At 38.0% G+C, this 25526-nt stretch overlaps 1 protein-coding gene and 1 pseudogene across 1 annotated transcript in view; both read right to left on the minus strand.

Annotated features, from left to right (window-relative positions):
* GRAMD1C (GRAM domain containing 1C) overlaps window positions 1–25526 on the minus strand; it is a 111217-nt gene that overhangs the window by 73524 nt on the left and 12167 nt on the right. The window contains 2 exon segments of the mRNA XM_043874265.1: window positions 11600–11684; window positions 20853–20862. Coding sequence (XP_043730200.1) covers window positions 11600–11684; window positions 20853–20862 — 95 coding nt within the window.
* LOC122675458 lies at window positions 3521–7390 on the minus strand (annotated as a pseudogene).

The raw sequence follows: 25526 nt of genomic DNA on the forward strand, positions 1-25526 counted from the left end.
CTGTGTGACTCCATGGACTGTAGCCTGTCAGACTCCTCTGTCCATGGGATTTTCCAGGCAATAATACTACAGTGGGCTGCCATTTCCTCCTTGAGAGGATCTTCCTGACACAGGAATCAAACCTGCATCTCCTGCACTGCAGGTGGATTCTTTATCACTGAGCCATTAGGGAAGTCCCTTTTATAACTTTATAATTGGTTACTGGAAAACTTGAATCAAGTTAAGTAAATTAACCAAGGAGCACAGGTCACTTTGATGCATGTATTAACATCAACTTACTAGTTTTTACATGATCAATTTCAGCCAAGTGAATGGCTCCAACGCCTAAAGATTTACTTTAATAACTAAAATATGACAAAGGATACAGTAGAAATATGTGAAAAGTGTTAACAGGAATATAGATGGAGCGAATCAGCACTATATAATCCCAGAGTAAGCTTGCACAATAATAGTACACCCATTTTCAAACAAACAAGATGTACTATTTATGTACTATTTAATTTTACAGAAGAATTTAGGCATAGCTCTGCCGGGGTCCAGCCCCAGCAGGATCCAGGGGAACCCTCAGGATGAACGGCGTCAGTCGGTGAGAGAGAGACACGTAGGACCGGCCTTGATGGGGCCAGGTCTGTGAGGGAGAGAGAGAGAGAGAGAGAGAGAGAGAGACCAGACCAGGATATGCAGCAGAGTCTGGCAGTTGCTTTATTTTTCACTGTAGCCTTTATACCCTAAGTCGGTACATATCTAAGGGGCAGATAAGCATACAGACTTAGTTTAACATTATATCAGCTTGTCCTTCACGAAACCAGGTGTGCTCTGTATATATTTTGTTTATGAGAGTCTTTTCCCATAGATTTTTTGTACATTATCTTCTGGCCTTGAGGTTAGCAGAAAACAGAAAATTGGCAGTCTCATGGTACAGCAAGTTGCAACATAATAGAAATACAATCCTGTTAACATAAAAGTCAGTCTTTTTGCAGAAATTCTCAGCTAAATTTATCTAAAAAGTTTAGCACACAAAGACTCTGTGGCTCTGGTGAGGCAGCCCCTGTTTAGCACTCCTGGTTAAAATTAACAATTATCTTATTGTTTTTACACTAGGGCTAAACTCTTATTTTTCTAGATCTCCAACTATATTAACAATAGTTTCCACTGCACAACCTCAGCACATTAACATCAATCAAACGTTGATCCAATAACCACTTTTAAAACAATATGTTTTGTATTTTTTAATAGGGCTTCCTCACCCCCCAAAGGGCTCTGTGCCTATTAGGGCCTTTTTAATGGTTAATCGCTATGTATAATATCTTTTGGCTTTCAGGCCTGTTGACAATTTATGGCTTGCACCTGGTGCAACTTTAAGCACCTTCAGTAGTCAACCCTGTCTTTTTTGTGGTTAATCTATTTTCTTTCTATTAGGTGTCATCTCCATGGGAACTAGACAGGATTACATTTTTTACAGAACAGAAATACAAAGGATTGCAAAAACAGCAGATATGGCACAAAACAGGCTCTTAGTCCAAAAGTTAATTACCTGCAAGAAGTCACCAGCTAATCTCTATCTAAACTACTTTTTATTAGGCACATTTGTGGCTATAATATTTGTGGAGCTTTTCTCACCCCGCAGAGGGACCTATGCTTAATAGTTTCTTTTCTTAGTGTACTGTGCTTAGGATGTTTAGAACAATCATGAGCATTTTGTGCAATGAGAGCACACATTTATCAAACAAGCCAGAATGCCAGCAAAAGGGTTTGAATTGAAGCATTTCCTTCATCCCTGGCCTCTTCATAGGGTACCAGCGTCCAGGAGATTTATTAATTAGCTTTTAAGTTGGTCTTTATTCAGTGAAAGAGGAGCAGGAGAGCTCTCGGCAGGCAACACAAGAATCTGCAGCAGGGCAAATAAGAACAACAGCAGAAAAGGGGGGAGGATACAGGGTGGGGTAGAGGCCGAGGCCAACCTGGAGGGTCCCTTATCCTAGATGGCCTTGCCTGTCAGGTATTTTCCTCATGACCTCGTCTTGGATGGGATCCCGGACGGCCTTGCCTGCCCGCTATTTCCTTCATGACCTCGTCACGGGCGGGACCTCCCATAATGGCTCCCGGCATAGCTCTGTAAGGGAGATGATGATGAATTAAGAGAATGTGTTTTTTAAACAATAGTGGCGGGAAATACACATCCCAAACTACTCTTTTCTAGCAGCAATTGATTTGAGATGCGAGTAGCAATAAGTGGCAGCTTGCAGCAAGTAGCAGCAAAAGGTAGGTGAAAGCAGGCTCCTAGTTTCCAAGACCTAACCACGGGGCCACAGGAGCCAGAAGTTAGGGCTAAGGTCCCTAGTCTTGCCTGCCTGGTCAAGAACGAATTCAGGCAAGGAGGCAGAAAAGAGTAAAGCAAAAAGTTTATTGAAAAAAATTCAGGCAAGGAGGTGGAAAAGAGTAAAGTAAAAAGTTTATTGAAAAAAAAAAAATTCAGGCAAGGAGGCGGAAAAGAGTAAAGTAAAAAGTTTATTGAAAAAAAAAATTCAGGCAAGGAGGCGGAAAAGAGTAAAGTAAAAAGTTTATTGAAAAGTACACGCAGAAAGGCACATGGACTAGCTCAGAGATAAAGTCGCGCCTTCTGGTAAATTTAAATCCTTTATAAAGGGGCAGTCTTCCAGGTCTTCGTCTTCCCTCAGGCCAATCACCTTGCTTTGTCCCTCCTGGTTAATTTGTCTCAGGACCCTCCCTGGGGTGTACACGCACACCCTAGCCAAGATGGATCTCGAAGTGAACGCTTCTGGAAGGAGCATGACTCATTATGGCCTCGAATTATCCTCTGACTTTTTACTCCAAGGAGCCTTTCTGCGCCCGTGTAGTGTCTCCCTTATCAGACAGGGTTTTGTCCTTTCTTTGTCCTTGCCATGATTATTTCCTTGAGGTAAAAGACAAAGACCGGCTATTTACTCTGTTTTTATTAGTTGTAAGTTCCTCAACTGAAGCCCACCTATCTCTTATCTCAAGAAATGAAAGCAGAAGGGTGGCTGATTGTAAATTTCCAATCAGAATCCCATATATCTCCTACCTCTTTGGGAGTCCAAGAAAGATGATATTGCTTAAGCAAGACTCTTTGGAACAACATTTTTAGAATTGCTTTCTATTATAATTTAGTACATAAACTACAAAAGATAACCATCCACATTTTATTATACTTTACATTGCTGGTATTTTGTTTTTGTTTTTGTTTTCTTCCTTTGCTTTGTACCTGAGCAAAATGTAAGGGCAGATGCAAACTGAAAAAGAAAAAATTAACTTTCTTTGGTGAAAAAAAAGGGAAAGAGATCCCCCTCCTCTCTTTAGAGCATTTTCCTTAGAAATCTTGTAAATGTTTTCTTTGCACCTGTGAGATGTGAATCTTTTAAAAAGCAAAATAAGCTTCTTGCCAGTTTTATAACCCAGATGTTTCCTCCAGGACCTGGGAGCCATCTCTTTCAAATATAAACAACAGGGATGATAAGACCCCATCTCCTAGTTTCTCTGAGTGGGTTATTTCCATGGGTGCCTTGATTCAAGTTGCAAACTAACTCCTGTCTTTAAGAAGTGAGTTTATTTTCCCTTTGGATAAAGCCAATTAGCTAACACAGCTGCCCCAATTACCAGATGAATTTAGGATAAACTGATATGACATATGGCACTGTCAAGTCTTCTAACTTGAGGGCTAGTTATTACTCATCTTTAGAATATGTGTAATGGTTGTATCTGCCTGCCTACATAAAAAGAGGAAATTTCTTTCTGCCTTCACACTCTCTTTTGCAGATTGCTTATGATGTCCATCACATTCTAATTCAATGTTTATTCACTAATAAAACCAAATGTTTTCTTTCTCTTTTACTTTTGTAGAGAGGTTTTCTGGGTGGGTAGGATATTTTGTTTTTAATTATATTTCCCCAGTGCAACATTTTCTAGGGTAAAAATCTACCTTGTTCATTTAATCGGAGACATTAAAAAATGTTTGAGCAATGACGTCAGTATAAAAAGTATACGTTCTCCCAAGAGAATACATTCAAAGCAACAATCATATTTAGAAGTGTGAATAGTACATAGAACAAATCTAGTCCATGGAACTTCTGGTCTAAGTTGACATGAGTGTCTAGTTCTGCTCCTTTTGCAATGCTGAGGGGTAGACAGAATGGGTGGGTACATTGGTTGACTAGAAGTTTTGATAAATTTTAAGAGAGAGAAACTGGACACGAATGGATAAGCCACAGTGTGGAGAAAGTCTCAGCTCAAAAAATACACGAGAAGGTTGAAGCTATGCCACTCCAGAGAAACTCCATACTGAGAATCACAAAGAGTGACAGCTAGAACAGGGACCAATATCAGGTAACTGACTGGTGAGTTCTCTATGGTAGAGGTCAGTCAAACTCACCCACATCTTCCAACACAGTGGAGTCTTATATCTTTGAAGCCTCATCATCACTTGGTGTTGTCCATTGTTTTAGTGTTTAATTTTAGCAATTCTATTAGATACGTCATTTATTTAATTGTGCTTTTAATCTGTATTTTCCTATGATAGTGTGCAATTTTTCATATGCTTATTTGCCATCCATGTACCTCCTCTGGTAAAGAATCACCCCATCCCCCCTTTTTTCTCATTAAACTTTTTTTTTAATGGGTATCAAATTCTGTGACAGATTTTTGGTCAAGTTGTTTTCATTAAAAAGTACTGATTTTAAAATAAATAACTTAAACTGCCACACACAAAACATATGGACCACAAAAACATTCTCCTTTCCTTCTGAAGGTTTTATGATGCACTGTTGTCATTAACCAGTCTTTGACTACTAAATTTAAATGGCCAATTGAGACAAACAGTTTTGAGACCGTTCTTCCAGCACTGATTAATACTGGGGTGGCAGGTATTGGGGATAATATTCATTTAGCCTTCTGAGCTATCTGGGCAGACTTGGTGACCTTGCCAGCTCCAGCTGCCTTCTTGTCCACTGCTTTAATGACACCCACAGCGACTGTCTGTCTCATGTCACTCACAGAAAAATGGCCCTGGGGAGGATAGTCAGAGAAGCTCTCGACACACATAGGCTTGCCAGGAACCATATCAATGATGGCAGCATCACCACATTTCAAGAATTTAGGGCCATCTTCCAGCTTTCTCCCAGAACGACAATTTTCTCCTTCAGCTCAGCAAACTTGCAAGCAATGTGAGCTGTGGGACAATCCAGCACAGGTGCATATCCAGCACTGATTTGGCCTGGATGGTTCCAAATAATCACCTGAGCTGTGAAGCCAGCTGCTTCCACTGGTGGGTCATTTTTGCTGTCAACAGTCACACTGCCACAACAAACATCTTTGACAGACACGTTTTTGACATTGAAACCCACATTGTCCCCAGGAAGGGCTTCACTCAATGCTTCATGGTGCATTTCTACAGACTTCACTTCAGTTGTTACATTGACTGGAGCAAAGGTGACCACCATGCCAGGTTTGAGAACACCAGTCTCCATCCGACCCACAGGGACAGTACTGATACCACCAATTTTATAGACATCCTGGAGGGGCAAACACAAGGGTTTGTCAGTTGGGTGAGTTGGTGGCAGGATGCAATCCAGAGCTTCAAGCAGGGTGGTTCCACTGGCATTGCCATCCTTACGAGTGACTTTCCATCCTTGAACCATGGCAGGTTAGCCCTTGGCTCCAGTATGTTGTCACCATTCCAGCCAGAAATTGGCACAAATGCTACTGTGTCAGGGTTGTAGCTAATTTTCTTAATGTAGGTGCTGACTTCCTTAACAATTTCCTTGTATCTCTGCTGGCTGTAGGGTGGCTCAGTGGAATCCATTTTGTTAACTCCAACAATTAGCTGTTTCACACCCAGAGTGTAAGCCAGAAGGGCATGCTCACGGGTCTGCCTGTTCTTGGAGATACCAGCTTCAAATTCACCAACACCAGCAGCAGCAATCAGGACAGCACAGTCAGCCTGGGATGTGCCTGTTATTATGTTTTTGATGAAGTCTCTGTGTCCTGGGGCATCAATGATGGTAACGTAGTACTTGCTGGTCTCAAATTTCCACAGGGAGATATCAATGGTGATACCACGCTCATGTTCAGCTTCCAGTTTGTCCAAGACCCAGGCATACTTGAAGGAGCCCTTTTTCATCTTGGTAGCCTCCTTCTTGAACTTTTCAATTGTTCTCACCAATCCTGCCACATTTGTAGATCAGATGGCCAGTCATGGTAGACTTCCCTGAATCTACATGCCCAATGACAACAATGTTGATGTGGGTCTTTTCCTTTCCCATTTTTGCTTAGGTTTAATGGTGGTTTTCATGACACCTGTGTGCTGGCAGCAAACCCATTGCGAAAACGCTAATCTGCCCATTTTTTAATACGGTTGTTTGTGTTCTTAGTGTTAACTTTTAAGAATAATTTCTATTGTGGATAGACGTGTGTGTTTGTTTTTTTAATCAGATATGTGATTAACAACTATTTTCTCCCTGTTTGTGTCTTATATTTTCACCCTCTAAAATGTATCTTTTGCATAGCAAGAGATTTTAATTTTGATAAAGTACAACTTATCGATTCTTTCTTGTATGAATCATTCTATTGGTGTTACATCTAAAGATCCATCATCAAATCCAAACAGAGATTTCCTCTAGGAAAAAAAAACCAGATGTTTTCTTCTACAAATTCTACAGTTTTACATTTAGTTCTATGATCCATTTAGAGGTAAATTCTGTAAATAGTGTGAGTTTTGCATCAAAGTTTATTCATTTTTCTGCATATGGACATTTAATTGTTCCAGCACCATTTGTTGAAGATGAACTTTTCTCCATTAAGTTATCTTTGCATTTGCACCTTTGTCAAAAGTGAGTTCACAATATTTGTATGAATTTATATCTGAGCTATTTTCTGTTCCATTTATCTAAATGTCTATCCTTGGCAAATCTCAGACTGTCTTGATTACTGTAGATTCCTAGTAAGTCTTGAAATTGAGTAATGTATGTCTTCCAGCTTTGTTCTTCTTGTTCAGAATTATTTTGGCTATTCTAAATCCTTTGTTTTTTCCATGCAAATTTTAAAATCAGTTTATCTATTTCCTCATCTATGAAAAAGTATTCTGGGATTTTTCATTTGAGAGAACTGAGACCTCAGCAACTTTGAGTCTTCTAATCTATAAACATTTATTTAGACTTCTTTTGTTAATGTGTTACATTTGTTAGCATATAGAGCCTATATATTTGTTAGATTTACACCTACTCACTTCATTATTGGGAAGTTCTGATGTAAATGTTATTTTTAAAATTTGAATTCCAATTGTTCTTTGCCAGTGTATATACATGTTTCTTTTATCTTCAAATGATTTTCAATTCTGTTATCGTTGTTTAGTCGCTAAGTTGTGTCCAACTCTTTTGTGACCCTATGGACTGCAGCCTGCCAAGTTCCTCTGTCCATGGGATTTCCCAGGCAAGAACACTGGAGTGGTTCCCCTTTCCTTCTCCAGGGGATCTTCCCGACCCAGGGATCAAATCTGCATCTCCTTCACTGGCAGGCAGATTCTTTACCACTGAGACACCACTAAATTCATTCATTAAATCCAGAAGTTTTTGTAGATTATCTGAGATTTTCTAAATGAATAATCATGTCTATTGGCAATAAAGTTAGTTTCTATTTCCTATTCTCCTAATGTATATGCCTTTTATTTGAAGTCTGCTGCACTAACTGCACTTAAACTTCTAGTAAAATGTTGAGTAAGAATAGTGAGAGAAGACATCTTTACCTAGTTTCTAATTTTAGGTAGAAGACATTCAGTCTCTCATCATTAAGTACAATGTTAGTTAGAGGTTTTTCATAGTTTCTTCTAAGGAAGTAGAATAAGTTCTATTTCTAACTTGTTGAGAGATTTGTTATGACAGAATGTTGAATTCTGTCAAATACTTTTTCTGCATCTATTGAGATGATTATATGGTTTTTCATATTTGGCCTAGGATGATAAAATATATTGATTGATTTTTCTTTTTTTTAACATGCTGAACCAGCCCATGCATTCCTGGAATGAAACTCACTTGGTCATAATCCATAATCTTATAAATTGCTGAATCTCATATGCTAATATTTTGTTTCAACTCTTTATTTCTATGTTCATGACAGATACTGGTCTCTTCCTAGAATGTTTCTGTCTGGTTTTGGTATTTTGGTAACACTAGTCTCATAAAATGAATTGAGAAGTGATCCTTCTTATTTTCTGGAAGGAATGATACTATTTCTTACATAAATGGTTGATAAAATTCACCACTGACACTGTCTACATTGAGCTTTTTATGGAAGGTTCTTAACTGCAAATTCAATTTCTTTAATAGGTATAGACCTATTCCAGCTATATGTTTCTTCTTGTGTGAGGTTTGGCAGTTTGTGTTTTTCAAGAAATTGGTCTATTTTATCTAAATTATTGCATTATGGGCATAGAGTTGTTCACAGTATTTCTTTATTATCCTTTTAATATTCAGGGGATCAACAGTGATGAACCCTCTTCCATTGCTGATATTGGTAATACATGTCACCTATCATTTCTCTTGGTTAACCAAATTCTCGGCCTATCAATTTTTTCAGAGAACCAGCTTTGGCTTCATTGATTTTCTCTTCTTTTTCCTCTGTTTTCAAGTTCATTAATTTATGCTCTAGTCTTTATCATTTCTTTCCCTTTGGTAGCTTTAGGTTTAATTTCCTCATCTTTTATAGATTTGTTAGGGGTAATCTTAGGTTATTGATTCTACTTTCTTTTCATTTTTTAAAATGCTCATTTAACACTGAATATTTCCTCTATATAGTTACTTTAGATCAACTTCACAAATTGTTATTTTCACTTAGTTCATCTGTATTTCACACTGTTAAACTATAATGATTCTTAACAACTCTTTATACGCAAAAATACTGTGCTACTACTTTCTTCTGGATCTTCACACATTATTTGACCTTTCCTTCTAAATTTGATTTTTACTGGATTTTCTTCTTCTACTGATGCCATGATTCTTTTGTTAGTGTTACTTTAACTCTATATGTTATCCATGGGTGAGCTCATCTATTCTGCTGATTTTAAGTGACACTGATAATTCATTTACTCCCTCATTTCTCTATCCATCAACCATCCATTCAATCACTGGGTACCCATTATAATATGTTGAATACTGACCTCTGTACTAGGGTTACAATAGCAAATAATATAGATAAAAGTGAAAGTGTTAGTCACAGTCATGTCCGACTCTTTGTGACCCCATGGACTGTAGCCCACCAGGCTCCTCTATCCATAGAATTCTCCAGGCAAGAATACTGGAGTGGGTTGTCGTGCCCTCCTCCAGGGAATCTTCCCGACCCAGGGATTTAACGTCTTATGTCTCCTGCATTAGCAGGTGGGTTCTTTACCACTAGCACCACCTGGAAGCCCAATAATATAAATAGTTCAGTTCAGTCGTTCAGTTGTGTCCGACTCTTTGTGATCCCATGGACTGCAGAACACCAGACTTCCCTGTCCATCACCAACTCCTGGAGCTTGCTCAAAGTCCTGTCCATCAAGTCAGTGATGCCATCCAACCATCTCATCCTCTGTTGTCCCCTTCTCCTCCTGCCCTGACCTTTCCCAGCATCAGGATCTTTTCCAATGAGTCAGTTCTTCCCATCAGGTAGCCAAAGTACTGGAGTTTCAGCTTCAGCATCAATCCTTCCAATGAATATTCAGGACTGATTTCCTTTGGGATTGACTGGTTTGATCTCCTTGCAGTCCAAGGGACTCAGGAGTGTGAAGGACACTACAAGAGTACATACTGGAGGTATCTATCCACAGGTGATATTTACAATAATAACACTGGTCACCAACCACAGTGCTGGATCAGGACCTTTCTATATCAGATATAAAACCTTTCATTGCTGGATTATGTGAAGGCCCTGGGAATCCTACAAGAGAAGCCGGGACAGCTAAGGTGTGAGGAGTCACTTGAGGGGCTCAGTGTTTCTACATTTTAACTACTACTACTACTGCTGTTACGCTGGTGAGCAGTAGATGAATATAAGAGCTGTACCAGCCCAGTCAAATTTACAGTAAAGGCATGCCTAAATGAGAAATATATAAACAAAAGTTATATGCAAATAGACATAATACATTAATATATATGTTAAAATATATAAATAAAAGACAACCAGGTATAGAAGAGGGAAAACAGTTCTAGGTAAAATGAAGTAAAAAAGCCCCCCCAAAAAAGGAAATGACATACATAAAGAAAGCTGACTTCAAAAAAGACTAGAGACTCAATGGAACTTGATAAAGGAAGAGAGATGAAAGGATAATTAACATATACAAAAGGCACATAGAAAGGCAGTCAAGCTTTATTCTAAGGTCATTGGAATACCATTCATGAAGGGTTTTAAACTGATCAGATGTGCTTCTTCGAAAAAAACCACTATACCTATAGCCCTGAATAGAATGAAGACATGTAAGACTAGGAGAGAGATCAGTTAGAAGGATACTGTGGTGTACACTAAATCTTTATTTCCAGGTAATACTTCTGTACCTTGCTAAAACTGTTCATATAACCTGAATCATAGTGATTTCTTTATATATGATGTTTTTCCACGAGACTCCAAGTTCTTCAGAAACATCATGGTCTCTGGCACAGACTGAGTACTAAGAAATATTAATTGAACTAACCTATAAAGTATGAAACTGTGGATTTGAAATGTCAGTGAGTTGTTTTTTAAAATTAAAGGTTAAAGATTCTCTGTTTCAGAAGACAGTGATCTAATATGTGGTTAAATCTAAGAAGTTAAAGCCATTTGTACAGAATGATCCCAATTATATATTTTAATTTGTATCAGTTCAGTTCAGTTCAGTCGCTCAGTCATGTCCGACTCTTTGCGACCGCTTGGACTGCAGCACAACCAGGCCTCCCTGTCCATCACCAACTCCCGAAGCTCGCTCAAACTCATGTCCATACAGTCGGTGATACCATCCAACCATCTCATCCTCTCATCCCCTTCTCCTCCTGCCTTCAATCTTTCCCAGCATCAGGGTCTTTTCCAAGGAGTCAGTTCTTCATATCAAGTGGCCAAAGTATTGAAGTTTCAGCTTTAGCATCAGTCCTTCCAATGAATTTTCAGGACTGATTTCCTTTAGGATGGACCCATCTAGAGGGATGGTCCTTTGGATGGGTCTCTGGTTAATTTGTATAGGTATGTAATTTTGGTTAATATTTTGTCTGTAGTTTTCAGTATGTATATGTGCTTTTTAAAAAACTCACAATTTTAGTATTTTTCTTCACTGCTATAATAAACCTGTTCATTGTATAAAATTTGGAAAGTATAGACATTTACAAAGTAGAAATGTAAAGCCACCTATAACTGTACTATCCAGATACAGTGTCAATGACACACATATCTATACAACTTCATTTTATATTGTCTGATGACAGATGATAAGAGGCTGTTTATCTTGAAAAACAGTTTCTGCTGAGCATAAAGGCTAAAATATTCTATGAATATTATTACTCATCAACTCTATTTTGATGAGGTAGTAAAAGAGTTTTTGTACCTTCTTGATTTTTTTTAAATTTTTTACCTGCTATCAGTTTCTCTGTATCAGGTAGATGTGCGAACTATCTTTTATACTCTTCATTCCTGTCTTTATAGGTGGAACTTGAAATCTGCAACAATAAAAAATTAATTTTCTGTTTAATTATAAATGAGCTGAATTGTAGTATCTTAGAAAATAAAATTAAAATGGACTTTAAAATCATACCCTTTTTGTGCAATATTCTGTATGTCTTTATATGAAAAACCACATAAAATAAATATTTCCAAAAAAAAAACCCAAAAAGAAGCAAAGGATGCTTCCAGGATGATGGAGTAAGAACTTTGGCAACTAGTCTGCAAAATCAACATATAGATGGGGGGAAAAAAAACTGTCAAAAACAATCATCTGAATTGACTGGAAATTGACCAGAGGCATACAATAAAATGAGAAATATTTCATCAGGAAAATCTACTGAATCTGGGTATGAACATCAGAAGTCTGTGGCATTCTTTCTTGTGCCTGCTCCCGTTACTCATTCTTCCCCACAATTTAGGTCAGTGTAGTAGTTCTGCAAAGGTGGAACAGGCCATGAAAACTAGCAGTGAGGCTGACAGAGCAGGACTGAGTTGATTCAGAGTGGAAAACAGAAAACCTATCCCAGAAGTGAAGGGAAAATTTCTGAAGCTATCCAAGCAAGTGTGAGGTTGAAATCTCTATCAGGACAAGAACAAGCAGACTGTCAGATTAGTAGGGGACTTAACAGAGAGATTGTAGAGGAGAGGCAGCCACAGATGAACTTAATACACTCATCATGTAATCCTAGATAAACAGGGGCTACAAGCATGTGCAAGAGAGACTGGAGAAATCCCAAACTATCCACACACTCCTGGTATCAGGCAAATTAATATGGAGGGAGTCTTGTTCAGGCTTCAGAAGCAGGATAGCAGGCCCCTGACTTTGCTTCTAACCTGCCTGGACACTAACCAAATTCCGTGCTTGCCTGCAAGAACAGAGTCAAGTGGCACTTTAGATAAGAAAGGGAGTGGGTCTTGGAACTCTTGAGTACCTGGAGGTCTGGCCAACTGCAGCGAGGTCTGACGAAATCCTATGACTCACAATATAAAACAAACAGCATTGTAAAAATGTTAAAGTAAAACCAGAGGTGAATTTTTGCATGCAAACTGATGATATCAGTCTGCAGTCTAGGATTATAAGTGGGAACCGCAGAAACTGCAATTTGAGGTCTCATCCATGGAGTGGATGCAGTGCCCAGGACCTTTTCCCAACTGGGACTTCAAATAGCTGTTACATGGGACTTCTTAGGGCTGTTTTTAAGTCTACATGTTGGTCAGGCTTCCCTGGTGAAGAATGCACCTGCAGTATAGGAGATCTGGGTTTGATCCCTGGTTTGGGAAGATCCCCTGGAGAAGGGAATGGCTACTCACTCCAGTATTCTTACCTGGAAAACCCCATGGACAGAGGATCCAGGCAGGCTCAGTCCATGGGGTCACAGAGTCAGACACGACAGAGCACACACACATGCACATTGGTTGGCCCAATTTGGTGATGTATGTGCTGTACTTTTCACTATTGTTTCTATTTCTCTTTTCTTTTAATGACTGTATATTGAAATTAAGTCAACTAATCCTCAATTAAATATTGAAATTGTTTATTGTGTGTAACAAGTGACTTTTGTTAACAAGTCCTCCAAACCCGAAACAAAAGTAATACTTTCAGCAAGACACCTAGATGGAGATACAAGAAGTCTCAAGGGAACATAAAAATAGGGACAAATTTTAAAATGACCTGAATTTTGAATGCACTACCCAATCTATACACAGATCTGTCAGTGGAAACAGAAAGCCTTAGTGGCTCTCTGTATTTAAGCACAATTTCTGACTGATACAAGGAGTGACACAGGAAACTAACCTTAAAAACAAAACAACAACAATGATAATAAATTGAGCAAAGATCATTGTTTCCACACACCACAGGACAAATGTATTTCACAGATTTACTCTGAGCAATTCTAAACAAAAATCAGGAATGACAAGTTTTAGGGACAGGAAGGATGCCATCAGAATCCACAGCTGCTACAATACATTATCTAAGTTTCCAATTTTCAAAAAAAATATGAAACATAAAAAGAAATAGGAAAATGTGACTCACATTAAGAAGAGAAAAAGCAAGCAATAGAGTCTTTCATGATTCCAAGATACTGGATTTCGCAAAGACATCAAAGCAATTATTTAAAATATCTTCAATGAACTAATGAGAACAACGCTCAAAGAATTAAGGAAAAGTATGATGACAGTGACTCATATCAACAAGTACAGAATCTCAACAGAGAATCTTAATGAATAACTTTTTTTAATTAAAAAAAAAACCCTGACATTCTGAAGTTGAAAACTATAATCACCAAAATAAAAAAAAAAGAAGCTTCAAAATGGCAGAGAAAGAATCAGTGAACTAAAGACAGATGAATAAAACTTATCCAATTTGAAGAACAGAAACAAAAAAGTTTGAAGAAAATAAACAAGAGACTCAGAGACCTCTGTGGCAACATTAAGTGAGAGTATCAGAAGGAAAAGGAAGGCAGAAAAATATGTAAATACTGGTCAAATTTTTCAAAATTTGAGGACAATGTACAAATCAAAGAAGAGTAATGAATCCCAAATAAGATAAAGACAAGAGATTCAGACTTAGACCCATTAAAGCAAAATTGATATACACACAGAACAAACATATATATGTATCATATATATGAAACACATATGAGACATATATATATAAAGGCAGGGGAGAGATAATGGAGCTAGGATAGAACAAAGATTCACTATTTTAGCAGAATTAAGTTAGTAATCTGAAGTGTACAGTGAGAGGTTATGATGTACACGGTAATCCCTCAAGCAATCCTTTAAAAACACTCAAATACATTTTTTAAATCAAGAGGAACTGAAGTGGTATCCTAAAAAGTATTTATTTGACACATAAAGGGGGAGCAGAGGAACAAAAATATATATGAGATACAGAGAAAACAACAAAATGGCTATTTGTAAATCCAAGTTATCTCCAATTAATTTGTAAATTTCCAATTAAAATGTAAATATATATTATAAACACATTAAATATAAATAAGTTAAACATGGAGATTGTCAAACTGGATAAAAATAGACCCAACTATACTCTGTCCACAAGAGACACACAACCTAGATACAAAAACACAAAGAGGCTGAAAGTGAAAGAATGGACATATACATCATGCAAACAGTAATCACAAGAAAACTGGAGTTCTTATACCACTATCAGCTGAAATAAACTTTAAGGCAAGAAATATTACTAGAGATTAAGATATGTTCATAACAATAAAAGAGTCAATACATGAGGAAGAGGAACTAAAGAGCCTCTTGATGAGGGTAAAAGAGGCGAGTGAAAAAGCTAGCTTAAAACTCAACATTCAAAAAACTAAGATAATGACATCAGGTCCCATCACTTCATGGGACCTGAAGTGGGGTCCCATTTGGGGTCCCCCAAATGGGGGAACAGTGGAAGCAATAACAGATTTTATTTTCTTGGGCTCCAAAATCATTGTAGACAGTGATTCAGCCATGAAATTAAAAGATGCTTGCTCCTTGGAAGGAAAGCTCTGAAAAACCCAGACAGCGTATTAAAGCAGAGACATCACTTTGCTGACAAAAGTCCATGTGGTCAAAGCTATGGTTTTTCCAGTAGTCATGTATGGATGCGAGAGCTGACCATAAAGAACAGTGAGTGCTAAAGAATTGATGCCTTTGAACTGTGGTGCTGGAGAGTCCCTTGGACTGCAAGGAGATCAAACCAGTCAATTCTAAAGAAAATCAACCCTGAATTTCATTGGAAGGACTGATGCGGAAGGTGAAACTCCAATACTTTGGCCACCTGATGCGAAGAGCTGACTCATTGAAAAAGGCCCTGATGCTGGGAAAGACTGAAGGCCAAAGGAGAAGAGGATGGCAGATGATGACATGGTTAGACATTAATAGCATCACTGACTCAATGATCATGAATTTGAGCAAACTCCAGGAGATAACGGAGCACAGAGGAGTCATGCCAGTCAGACACGACTTGGCAACTGAACAACAAAACATACTGATGCCAATTATACCAAAGGAAAAAAAGTTCACACACACACATAGAAAAAAATGAAGCAAATATCTCAAAATAGTTTTCTCTGGTTGATAAGAAAACAAGGAATTTCACTTTTCTTCTTTGTATAATTTTATATTTTCAAAATTTTAAAAACTCTTAAAATTTATAAAAATTGAAATTACACAAAAAATTAAATTTCAAAGTTTAAGTTGACATACAGAGTGAGATAAGTTAGAAAGAGAAAGACTAATATCATATAATACCACTTATATGTAGAATCTAGAGAAATGGTACAGATGAACTTATTTGCAAAGCAGAGATAGAGTCACAGATGTAGAAAACAATCTTATAGTTACCAAGGGGGTAAGAGGGTGAAATAAACAGGGAGAATGGGATTGACAAATAAACATTACTATGTATAAAATAAATAACTAACAAGAACATACTGTATAACCCAAGGAACTCTACTCAGTGCTCTGTGGTGACCTAAATGTGAAGGAAATCTAAAAAAGAGATGATATATGTATATGTATAACTGATTTTCTTTGTTATACAGCAGAAACTAATATAACATTATAAAGCAACTATACTGCAATAAAAATTATTTGTTAAAAAATTGAATAAGATAAATTGCATAATTTGAAAAACTATTATAATTTCAAAATTATTTCATTTTATTTTACACTGAAGGCAATGTTCATACTCTAGGAAGAAAACATTAAGTCTTTATCCATTTAAAAAAAATCTTATCCATTTTAAAAAGATCAAAAAATTGACATTTAACTGTATGAATTTATACAGTTTTATTTATTCATATACTTGAATGAATTTAAGGTATACAATGTATTAATTAATACACTTATATACTGCAATATGATTACCACTGTAGCACTAGCTAACACCTCCATCACATCCCATAATTATCATTTCTTTTTGTGGTGAGAACATTTAACATCTAGTTTCTTAGCAACTTTTAAGTATATAATATAGTACTATTAACTGTATAATTATAATCAGAATACTAAGTATCTGTCCTTAAAGGTCCCAATTTCCTCTTTCTCTAACATTATTTTCAAAAAAATAACAATCCTCTCACTCTAAGTAATTCAAATAGTTTTGGTGCATATTTCTACATGCAAACACAGTAAAATTCAATAAACTAGCACCTTGCAGTCCAAAAGTCTTAATGGCTTACACCTAGCTAATCAAAAATGATCTGGAGAGTCTCAGTTAGTATCTGTGGCTCACGCCATAATCTCAGAAGCGGATTTTTAAGGCAGTTTTGGCAACAGACTGGAATAAGAGAAAGTGAAAAAATAAAGAGTAAATTAATTTGGTACATTAGTCATAAAAGACTAGATTGTACTGTATCAAAAAGCAAACCCCAAAGTCTCAGTGCTTACAAGAACAAGAGTTTATGTCTTGTTTAAATGTAAATGAACAATGTGGGTTGGCAAAAGCCTTAGCTCCACACTGTCCTTACATAGGGACATATGCTAATAAGGGCTCCAGCATCCTAGGACAAGAAGATGGCAAATAGTGTACCAACTCTAAGGCCCCCTTCTAGAAACAACACACATCATTTTGTTCACATTTCACTGTATTAGAACATAAACGAAGATAGAATATATGTTCAGCCATATCTCAACAAATTAAGAGAAGTGAAATTATATAGAGTGTGTTTGACCACAATGAAATCAATCCACAGATCAATAACAGGAAGAGAGCACAAAAATCTCCAAACATTTGGACACTAAAAAACACATATCTAAATAATCCACGGATAAAAGAGAAAGCCTCAAGGGATATAAAAAAGTATACTGAACTGAATGAAAATGAAAATACAATGTATCAACATCTGTGGGTCACAATGAAAGCTAAGAAACAAATTTATAGCACTAAATGCAACACATTAGGAAAGAGGAAAAGTAATAATCTCATTGTCCAACTCAAAAACTTAGAAGAGGAAGAGCAAAATAAACCCAACATGAGCAAAAAAGTATATATGTAATAAAGATTACATATAGAACAGAAATCGATGAAACAGAAAAACAAAAACAAATAGAGTATCAATGAAAAAAGAGATAATTTTTTAAAAATTATCAGTGAAACTGGAAAACCTCTAAAAAGACTGACAAAGGTTAAAAAAAAAAAAACCTGGTGCAAGGGGCTACTGTCAATCCTCTCAAACCCTGCTGCTGGGGAATTCTCTGGCAGTTCAGTGGTTAAAATTCCGAGCTTTCACTGGCAAGGTTGTGGGTTCAATCCCTGGTCCAGGAACTAACATCCCACAAGCCACACAACCAAGGAGGTCATCTTAGTTCAGTTCAGTCGCTCAGTCGTGTCTGACTCTTTGTGACCCCATGAATCGCAGCACGCCAGGCCTCCCTGTCCATCACCAACTGCCAGAGTCTACCCAAACCCATGCCCATCGAGTCGGTGATGCCATCCAGCCATCTCATCCTCTGTCGTCCCCTTCTCCTCCTGCCCCCAATCCCCCCCAGCATCAGGGTTTTTTTCCAAAGAATCAACTCTTCGCACGAGGTGGCCAAAGTACTGGAGTTTCAGCTTCAGCATCAGTCCTTCCAATGAACACCCAGGACTGATCTCCTTTAGGATGGACTGGTTGGATCTCCTTGCAGTCCAAGGGACTCTCAAGAGTCTTCTCCAATACCACAGTTCAAAAGCATCAATTTTTCGGCACTCAGCTTTCTTCACAGTCCAACTCTCACATCCATACATGACCACTGGAAACACCATAGCCTTGACCAGACGGACCTTTGTTGGCAAAGTAATGTCTCTGCTTTTTAACACGCTATCTAGGTTGGTCATAACTTTCCTTATAGTTCACCACAAAACAATTAAAATAGTAACATCAAAGATCATTGATCACAGATCACTATAACAAATATAATATTGAAAAAGTTCCAAACTGTGACACAGAAACACAAAGTGAGTAAATGTTATTGGAAAAATGATACTGATAGGCTTGCTCAACACAGGGTTCATACAAAACTTCAATTTGTAAAAAATGTAGTATCTGTGAAATGCAAATAAGTAAAACACAATAAAACAAGGTATGGCTATATTCTAAAATTCAGATTTACACAAAGGGCCCTTTTCATGATAAAAACCCTCAGTGAGGAGGCAAGAATGCAGAGAAACTGTATCTCTCACACTTTGCTAGTGGGAATGTACAATGGTATAGCACTCTAGAAAAGCTTGGCAGTTCTGTAAAACTATACATACAACTATTAGATAACCCAGCAATTGCACTCTTGGGCATATATCCCAGAGGAAAACTTATTTTCACACAAACACCTGTACATCAATGTTTACAGCAGCTGTATTTATCATAATAAAAAACTGGAAATAGCCCAGGTGTTCTTCAACGGATGAATGGTGAATTCATCCATACCACGGAATGTTACTTAGCATTAAAAAGGAATGAACTACTGGTACAGAAAACAAAATGAATGGATCTCCAGGGAAATATGATGAGTGAAAACAGCCAACATAAAGTGTTACATAACTACTATTCCCTTTATATAATATTCTTGAAATGACACAATTACAGAAATGGAAAACAGATTAGCGGTTGCCAAGGGTTAAGTAGGGGCAAGGGGAAGAAAGAAAGTGGTTGTGTCTATAAAAGGGTTGTAATCTATTTAAAAAAAAGATGTTTATTGTGATAGAAATGTTCCATAACTTGACCTTATCACTATCAATATGCTATCTATGACACTGTACTACAGTTTTGCAGGATGTTACCATTAGGGAAAACTTTTTAAAGCATACAGAGTCTCTCATTATTTCTTAGAACCAGGTGAATCTAAAGTTATCTTGGGACTTTCCTGGTGGTCCAATGGTTAAAACTTCACCTTCCAGTGCAGAGCTCAATCCCTGATCAGGGAATGAAGGTCCCTGAGGTGCAGCCAAAAAAAAAAACCAATTTTTAAAGGAAAAATAGTATTTATCTCAAACTACAAGTGGAAAAAAAAAAAAGAATTTTCGAAAAAAAGGGAAAGTTAGTAGGGATAGAATGAAGGTGTTAATTCTACGTAAGAGGGGGAAATGTTTAAAGTACTTATAATGCTGGTTCAGATGTCAATGGGCTTTCCTGGTGGCTCAGACAGTAAAGAATCTGTCTGCAATGCAAGACCTGGGTTCAATCCCTGGGTCGGGAAGAACCCCTTGGAGAAGGGAATGGCTACCCACTCGAGTAATCTTGCCTGGAGAATGCCATGGACAGAGAAGCCTGGTGGGCTACAGCCCTTAGGGTTGCAAAGAGTTGGACATGACTGAGTGATTAACACTTTCACACACTTTTTTCCAGATGTCAATACTCCACACCCTTATTTTTACTGACTATTGTTAGGCCACTTTACTACTTTACTACTTATTAATAAGTAACATCTTGATCAGAGAAATAATGTAATTAAAATAATGTAATGACTAGGGTCATAGAAGCTCACTCTGGTAGTTTGACATGAAGTTTTGGAGGGACTAACATGCTATTTATTTAATTTCTTTCTGCTCACTCATAAAGTATTAAATCCAAGTCCCAAAACTTCATGAAAGATGAACTACAGTTAGTCCCAGTTTCTCCCACCAACCCAAGCCCAAGTTTAGACAGATAAGCTTCCTTGTCTTCAACCTGACCTTCCACAGAGGGTAAAACTCTTTAAGAGACATGGCTTTATAAAGAGTTCTCAGTTCTAATTTCTACAAATTCAAGGCACTATCCCCTACCCCGGTGTGGCCATTAAACCTTTGGCTACTGAGACTAATGAACTCCTCAGGGCTGCCTTGGCATACATTCATGTGCTCACAAATCTGGTAATCAGTTCCCTCTTCTCCTTTAGCCCTTAGGTATTTCCCTTGCTACCTGTGAGCCCAGAAAAGCATTTGATTACAAATATGTTTGTAACATTTCATCCAGAATTTCTAGGTACTTTGTAGCAAAAGAGCTTTTAAGTTAGATAGTCCTCTCTCCATACTGCCAAAAGTGTTAGTTCCTATTCTTTATAATTAAGTCTAAAAGTGTTCAGAGACATAGATATTTCAAATGATATCTTCAATTAAAATTTTTAATTTCCTAAAATATATTTTAATGCAACAGAAATTGGAAAATTAGTTTAATCTTTTCACCAATTTCCAAAGTGGAAACCCAAAATATCATTTTAGCTTGAAAAAAATTCAAGATATGTTGTAATGGACAACGCATTACAGGAAGCCTCTTCTCCAAAGTTGCCAGAGTATATTATAAACATACTAATTAATCCTCTTGGGCATTTTAAAACAATTTTTACAGTGAAACATTAATTAATCATCATGATGTACCTATAGACCAGGACTGTGACAAGTTTCATCCCCTACAAGTGGAAAAGTTCACCTGTGAATAACAATACTATGATCACACCATAAGTCAAGGACAAAGCACACAAGAAAGACTTCTGATTTCCTGTACAATCAGAAAAACTAGACCATGACCTAGAAAAAAATCAAATCCAAATATTTTAACTAAAACATAGGCATACTATTTATTTGTACATGGGTTTCCCTGTGGCTCAGTGGTAAAGAATCCACCTGTGATGCAGGAGACAAAGAGACACAGGTTTGATCCCTGGGTCGGAAAGATCCCCTGGAAGAGGGCATAGCAACCCACTCTAGTGTTCTTGCCTAGAGAATCCCACAGACAGAGGGGCCTGGCCTGTGGGGCCTCAAAGAGTTGGACAAAACTGAAGCAGCTTAGCATGCATGCATATACAAGTGACAAATATTTTTAAATGTAAAACTTAATAGTAATGAAATACCAAGGTACAAAAGACTGCTTAATATTATAGTAACTACTTAACCCAAAGTGTTAATACTTGTATTAAAAAAAATCCAGTAAAGGATGTCATCTTATAAACCTACATAACAGAAAATCTCTTTTTCTACTCCCAATAGCTGTGAGCTCTGCATCACTAAGAGGTTTTACTAAATAAATGCTTTTGTTGCAGAGCTCTGTATGCTTTTCCTCTGGGACCTAACCCACGGGGAATACATCATCACTTTAGTCAGGAAAGAAAATAAGGGTTTTGATTTGGGTTTTTTTTTTTCTTTTGTTATATTTTTTAAAATTTTTAAAAATAATTTTATTTATCTCTTATTTTTGGCTATGCTGGGTCTTCGCTGCTATATGGGCGTTTCTCTAGTTGTGGAGAGTGAGGGCTACTCTCTAGGTGCAGTGTGCAGGTTTCTCGTTTTGGGGGGCTTCTCTTATTGCAGAGCATGGGTTCTAGGGCACATGGGCTTGGTAATTGTGGCTCTCAGGCTCTAAAGCACAGGCTCAATGGTTGTGGCGTGTGGGCATAGTTGTTGCTCTGAGGCATGTGAGATCTTCCTGGACCAGGGATTGAAACCATGTCTGCTGCACTGGCAGGTAGATTCTTTACCACTGAGCCACCAGGGAAGCCCTTCACTATGTATTTTTCCTAAGGGCAAAGCACAAATATTTACTTGCTATTAACTTCATTTTAAATTTAATTTCTTCATTTCATATAATTTTTACTGTTACATTAGGAATTAAAAATTAATGATAAAACTCATCCCCCACATACTAGGATTCCTATGTTTGTAAGATGGAAATAAAAAATCGGTAGCTGGTGATTTCAGTATCTATTGCTGTGGTGATTTAATTTAAAGTCCTACTATCAGAAAGACACTTACTAGCCAGATTGTTAAGCAGCATAAGAACAGATAGATAGGGCCTAAAAGAAGTCAACCTGGGGGTGGGAAGGGGGGACAATAAACTTTGGTTCACTTTCGTGTAGCCTCTTGTTTTCACAATGTTTTTTCTTTAGGTGTGGGGAAGCATCAGAACAATTTTCCAATATGACAAATAGTATGTCTCCTTATCTAGAACTTTTCAGTCTTTTTACCACTGGGACAATGTTAAGAGAAGGTGTTCCCCATGTAACATACTTTCTTTCAGGACTGTAAATTATGAGCGCTTGCTAGCCATAACCCTCTTCCGTGATTCAAGACAGAGCTGCAATGCTATGGCCCAATGTCTAATTTTACAAGTGAAGCACCTGAGGCCAAACAGGTTAAGCAACATAGTCAAGAGCACTACACAGTGAGATCACCAGGGGCAGAGCACACACTCTATCCTAGGTGTTTTCTTCCTGATCTCCAATCCGTTTAATTGTATCATGTTACTCTCTAAATTCACTTTAGTTAGAACGCCATGTTTCTACTGCAGGGGGCACAGGTTTGATCCCTGGTTGGGAAACTAAGAAACCACATGTCATAGCTTTCCCCAAAACCCCCCCAAAATTTTTTCAATAAGGTAAAATTAAACATAAACTCACTACAGTTAGATCAACACAGGTAGTCAGGCCAGAATACACGAGGTATTCCACATGAGTGAATGTTTCAGATTCCTGGGGCTTAACTCTCTACATACCAAAACTTTACAGAGTGAACAATCTTCTTCGGTAGAAACTTTCAAAGTGAAAAGGCCCAAATCTAGATTCCTCAGATGTTCTGGTGAAAGAGTTCTGTGCTTGTGCTCAGTCACTCCAGTCATGTCCGACTCCTTGCAACCCAGGTTGCAACCCAGGACTGTAGCCCGCCAGGTTCCTCTGTCCACGGGATTCTCCAGGCAAGAATTCTGGAGTGGGTTGCCATTCCCTTCTCCAGGGGATCTTCCTGACCCAGGGGTTGAACCTGTGTCTCCTGCATCTCCTGTATTGCAGGCAGATTCTTTACAACCGAGCCACTGAGGAAGCTCAGACACTGTTCTAATTCTTTGCTAACTACCAGGTCATGTGTCTCATGAATATTTTCCTGTTATGCTGTTGGTCTTTCTTGTGTTAATTCTGGATCCCTCAGTGAACCTTGCCATCTTACTGCACTCATTCTGATAGAGACAGAGTAAAGGGACAAAGTAGGTGATTAAAACATTAATCCCACTAGGGGATTGTAAGTAGAAAAAACATGGGAGACCCTTTAAGTTAATGATTACTCAGGAAAGCAGGTGTGCTTAACCACAAAATCAAGCAGGCTTGTTTGGCAACAAAACAATGCAAGGGAAGCAAGAGACATGCCCCAAACAATGAAACAATGATAGCAGGAGACCCACATCCTGCTCAGTGAACTCAGTAAGTCAAGACATGCTCTCTGCACACATATTAATAGGAAGCAATAATTTGTTGACCTAGCTTTACCATATAGGGACCAAAAAACTCCCCTACCCAACCTGGGAGAGGAACTGATGATGGAAGCATGACATCCATTCAAGAATGACAAAGAAGGTCTTTTCCCCCTCCCCACTTTTCCTCTGATTATAAAACTGTAGCCCAGTAAGTTCTCAAGGTGGCACCCTCTCGCCCTCCTGCCTATAAGCCTCACAAGTGTTCCTAGTCTAATAAATCACTTATCTATCACTTTGCATCTGACTGAATTCTTTCTGCACTGAGACATAAAGGACTGGAGCTCTTCAGAGTCCCCACCCCCATCCCACCCAAAGCACCACCCAATGGTTTCACATTTCAATTCAACCCCTACTTTATTGCCAGGAGAACATAAAAATGGCAACATGAAGTGAGTGGTGGAAGCATATGGATTTAAAATGGCATAGGGGGAAAAAATGTATTATTTATTTTCCAGACTTCTTAACCTTCATTTTTAACAGTTACAGTGCTATATTAGAGTCAATGATCTGCACAGGCCTTTGGTTGTCACATTGAGAGGCTCAGGTTCCCAAACTCCTTGAGTGGCTCCTGTCATCTCTTGCTACTGTCCATATGTTATCACCAGATAATTCGGATCTCAAATAATCTATTCAACTACCCAATGGGAATCTTCTTATTTAGGCTTATTTAAAAAAAAATCAAAAATAAAGAAATCCCATATGAAGGCTTAGGGACTCTCCTCTTACAAGATCCATCAGTGTGAACTCTCATTTAGCTATTCAGGTTCTTTTTTGTTTCTACTTGCTTCTAAGTTGTTGACAGTCCTGGTTTCTGGATAGGTGACCTTTGGAAAGGTCAGTAAAACTTCTGAGATGTCATTTGCTGTTTAGTCACTAAGTTGTGTCCAACTCTTTGTGACCATGGACTGTAGCACACTAGGCTCTTCCATCCTCTACTATCTCCTGGAGTTTCTTCAAATTCATGTCCACTGAGTCACTAATGCTATCTAGCCATCTCATCCTCTGCCACCCCCTTCTCCTTTTGTCTTCACTCTTTCCCAGCATCAGGGTCTTTTCCAATGAGTCGGCTCTTCATATCAGGTGGCCAAAGTATTGGAGCTTCAGCTTCAGTATCAGTCCTTTCAATGAATATTCAGGGTTGATTTCCTTTAGAACTGACTGGTTTGATCTCCATGCTGTCCAGGGGACTCTCTCGATAGTCTTCTCCAGAACCACAGTTCGAAGGCATCAATTCTTTGGCACTCAATCTTCCTTTGGTCCACCCTCAAATCCATACATGACTGGAAAAACCTTAATTTTGACTATATGGATCTTCATCAGCAAAGTGATGTCTCTGCTTTTTAATACACTGTCTAGGTCTGTCATAGCTTTCTTTCCAAGGAGCAAGCGTCTTCTAATTTCATGGCTGCAGTCACCATCCCCAGTGATTTTGGAGACTAAGAAAATAAAATCTGTCATTGTTTCCATTTTTTCCACTTCTATTTGTCATGAAGTGATGGGACCAGATGCCATGATCTTACTTTTTAAGTAAGATCAGTTAGAAAGTTCAGTTTTAAGCCAGCTTTTCCACTCTACTCTTTTACCTTCATCAAGAGGCTTTTTAGTTTCTCTTACCTCTCTGGCATTAGAGTTGTATCATCT

Source organism: Cervus elaphus, chromosome 19, assembly GCF_910594005.1.
Source record: "Cervus elaphus chromosome 19, mCerEla1.1, whole genome shotgun sequence".
NCBI classification, from domain to species: Eukaryota; Metazoa; Chordata; class Mammalia; order Artiodactyla; family Cervidae; genus Cervus; species Cervus elaphus.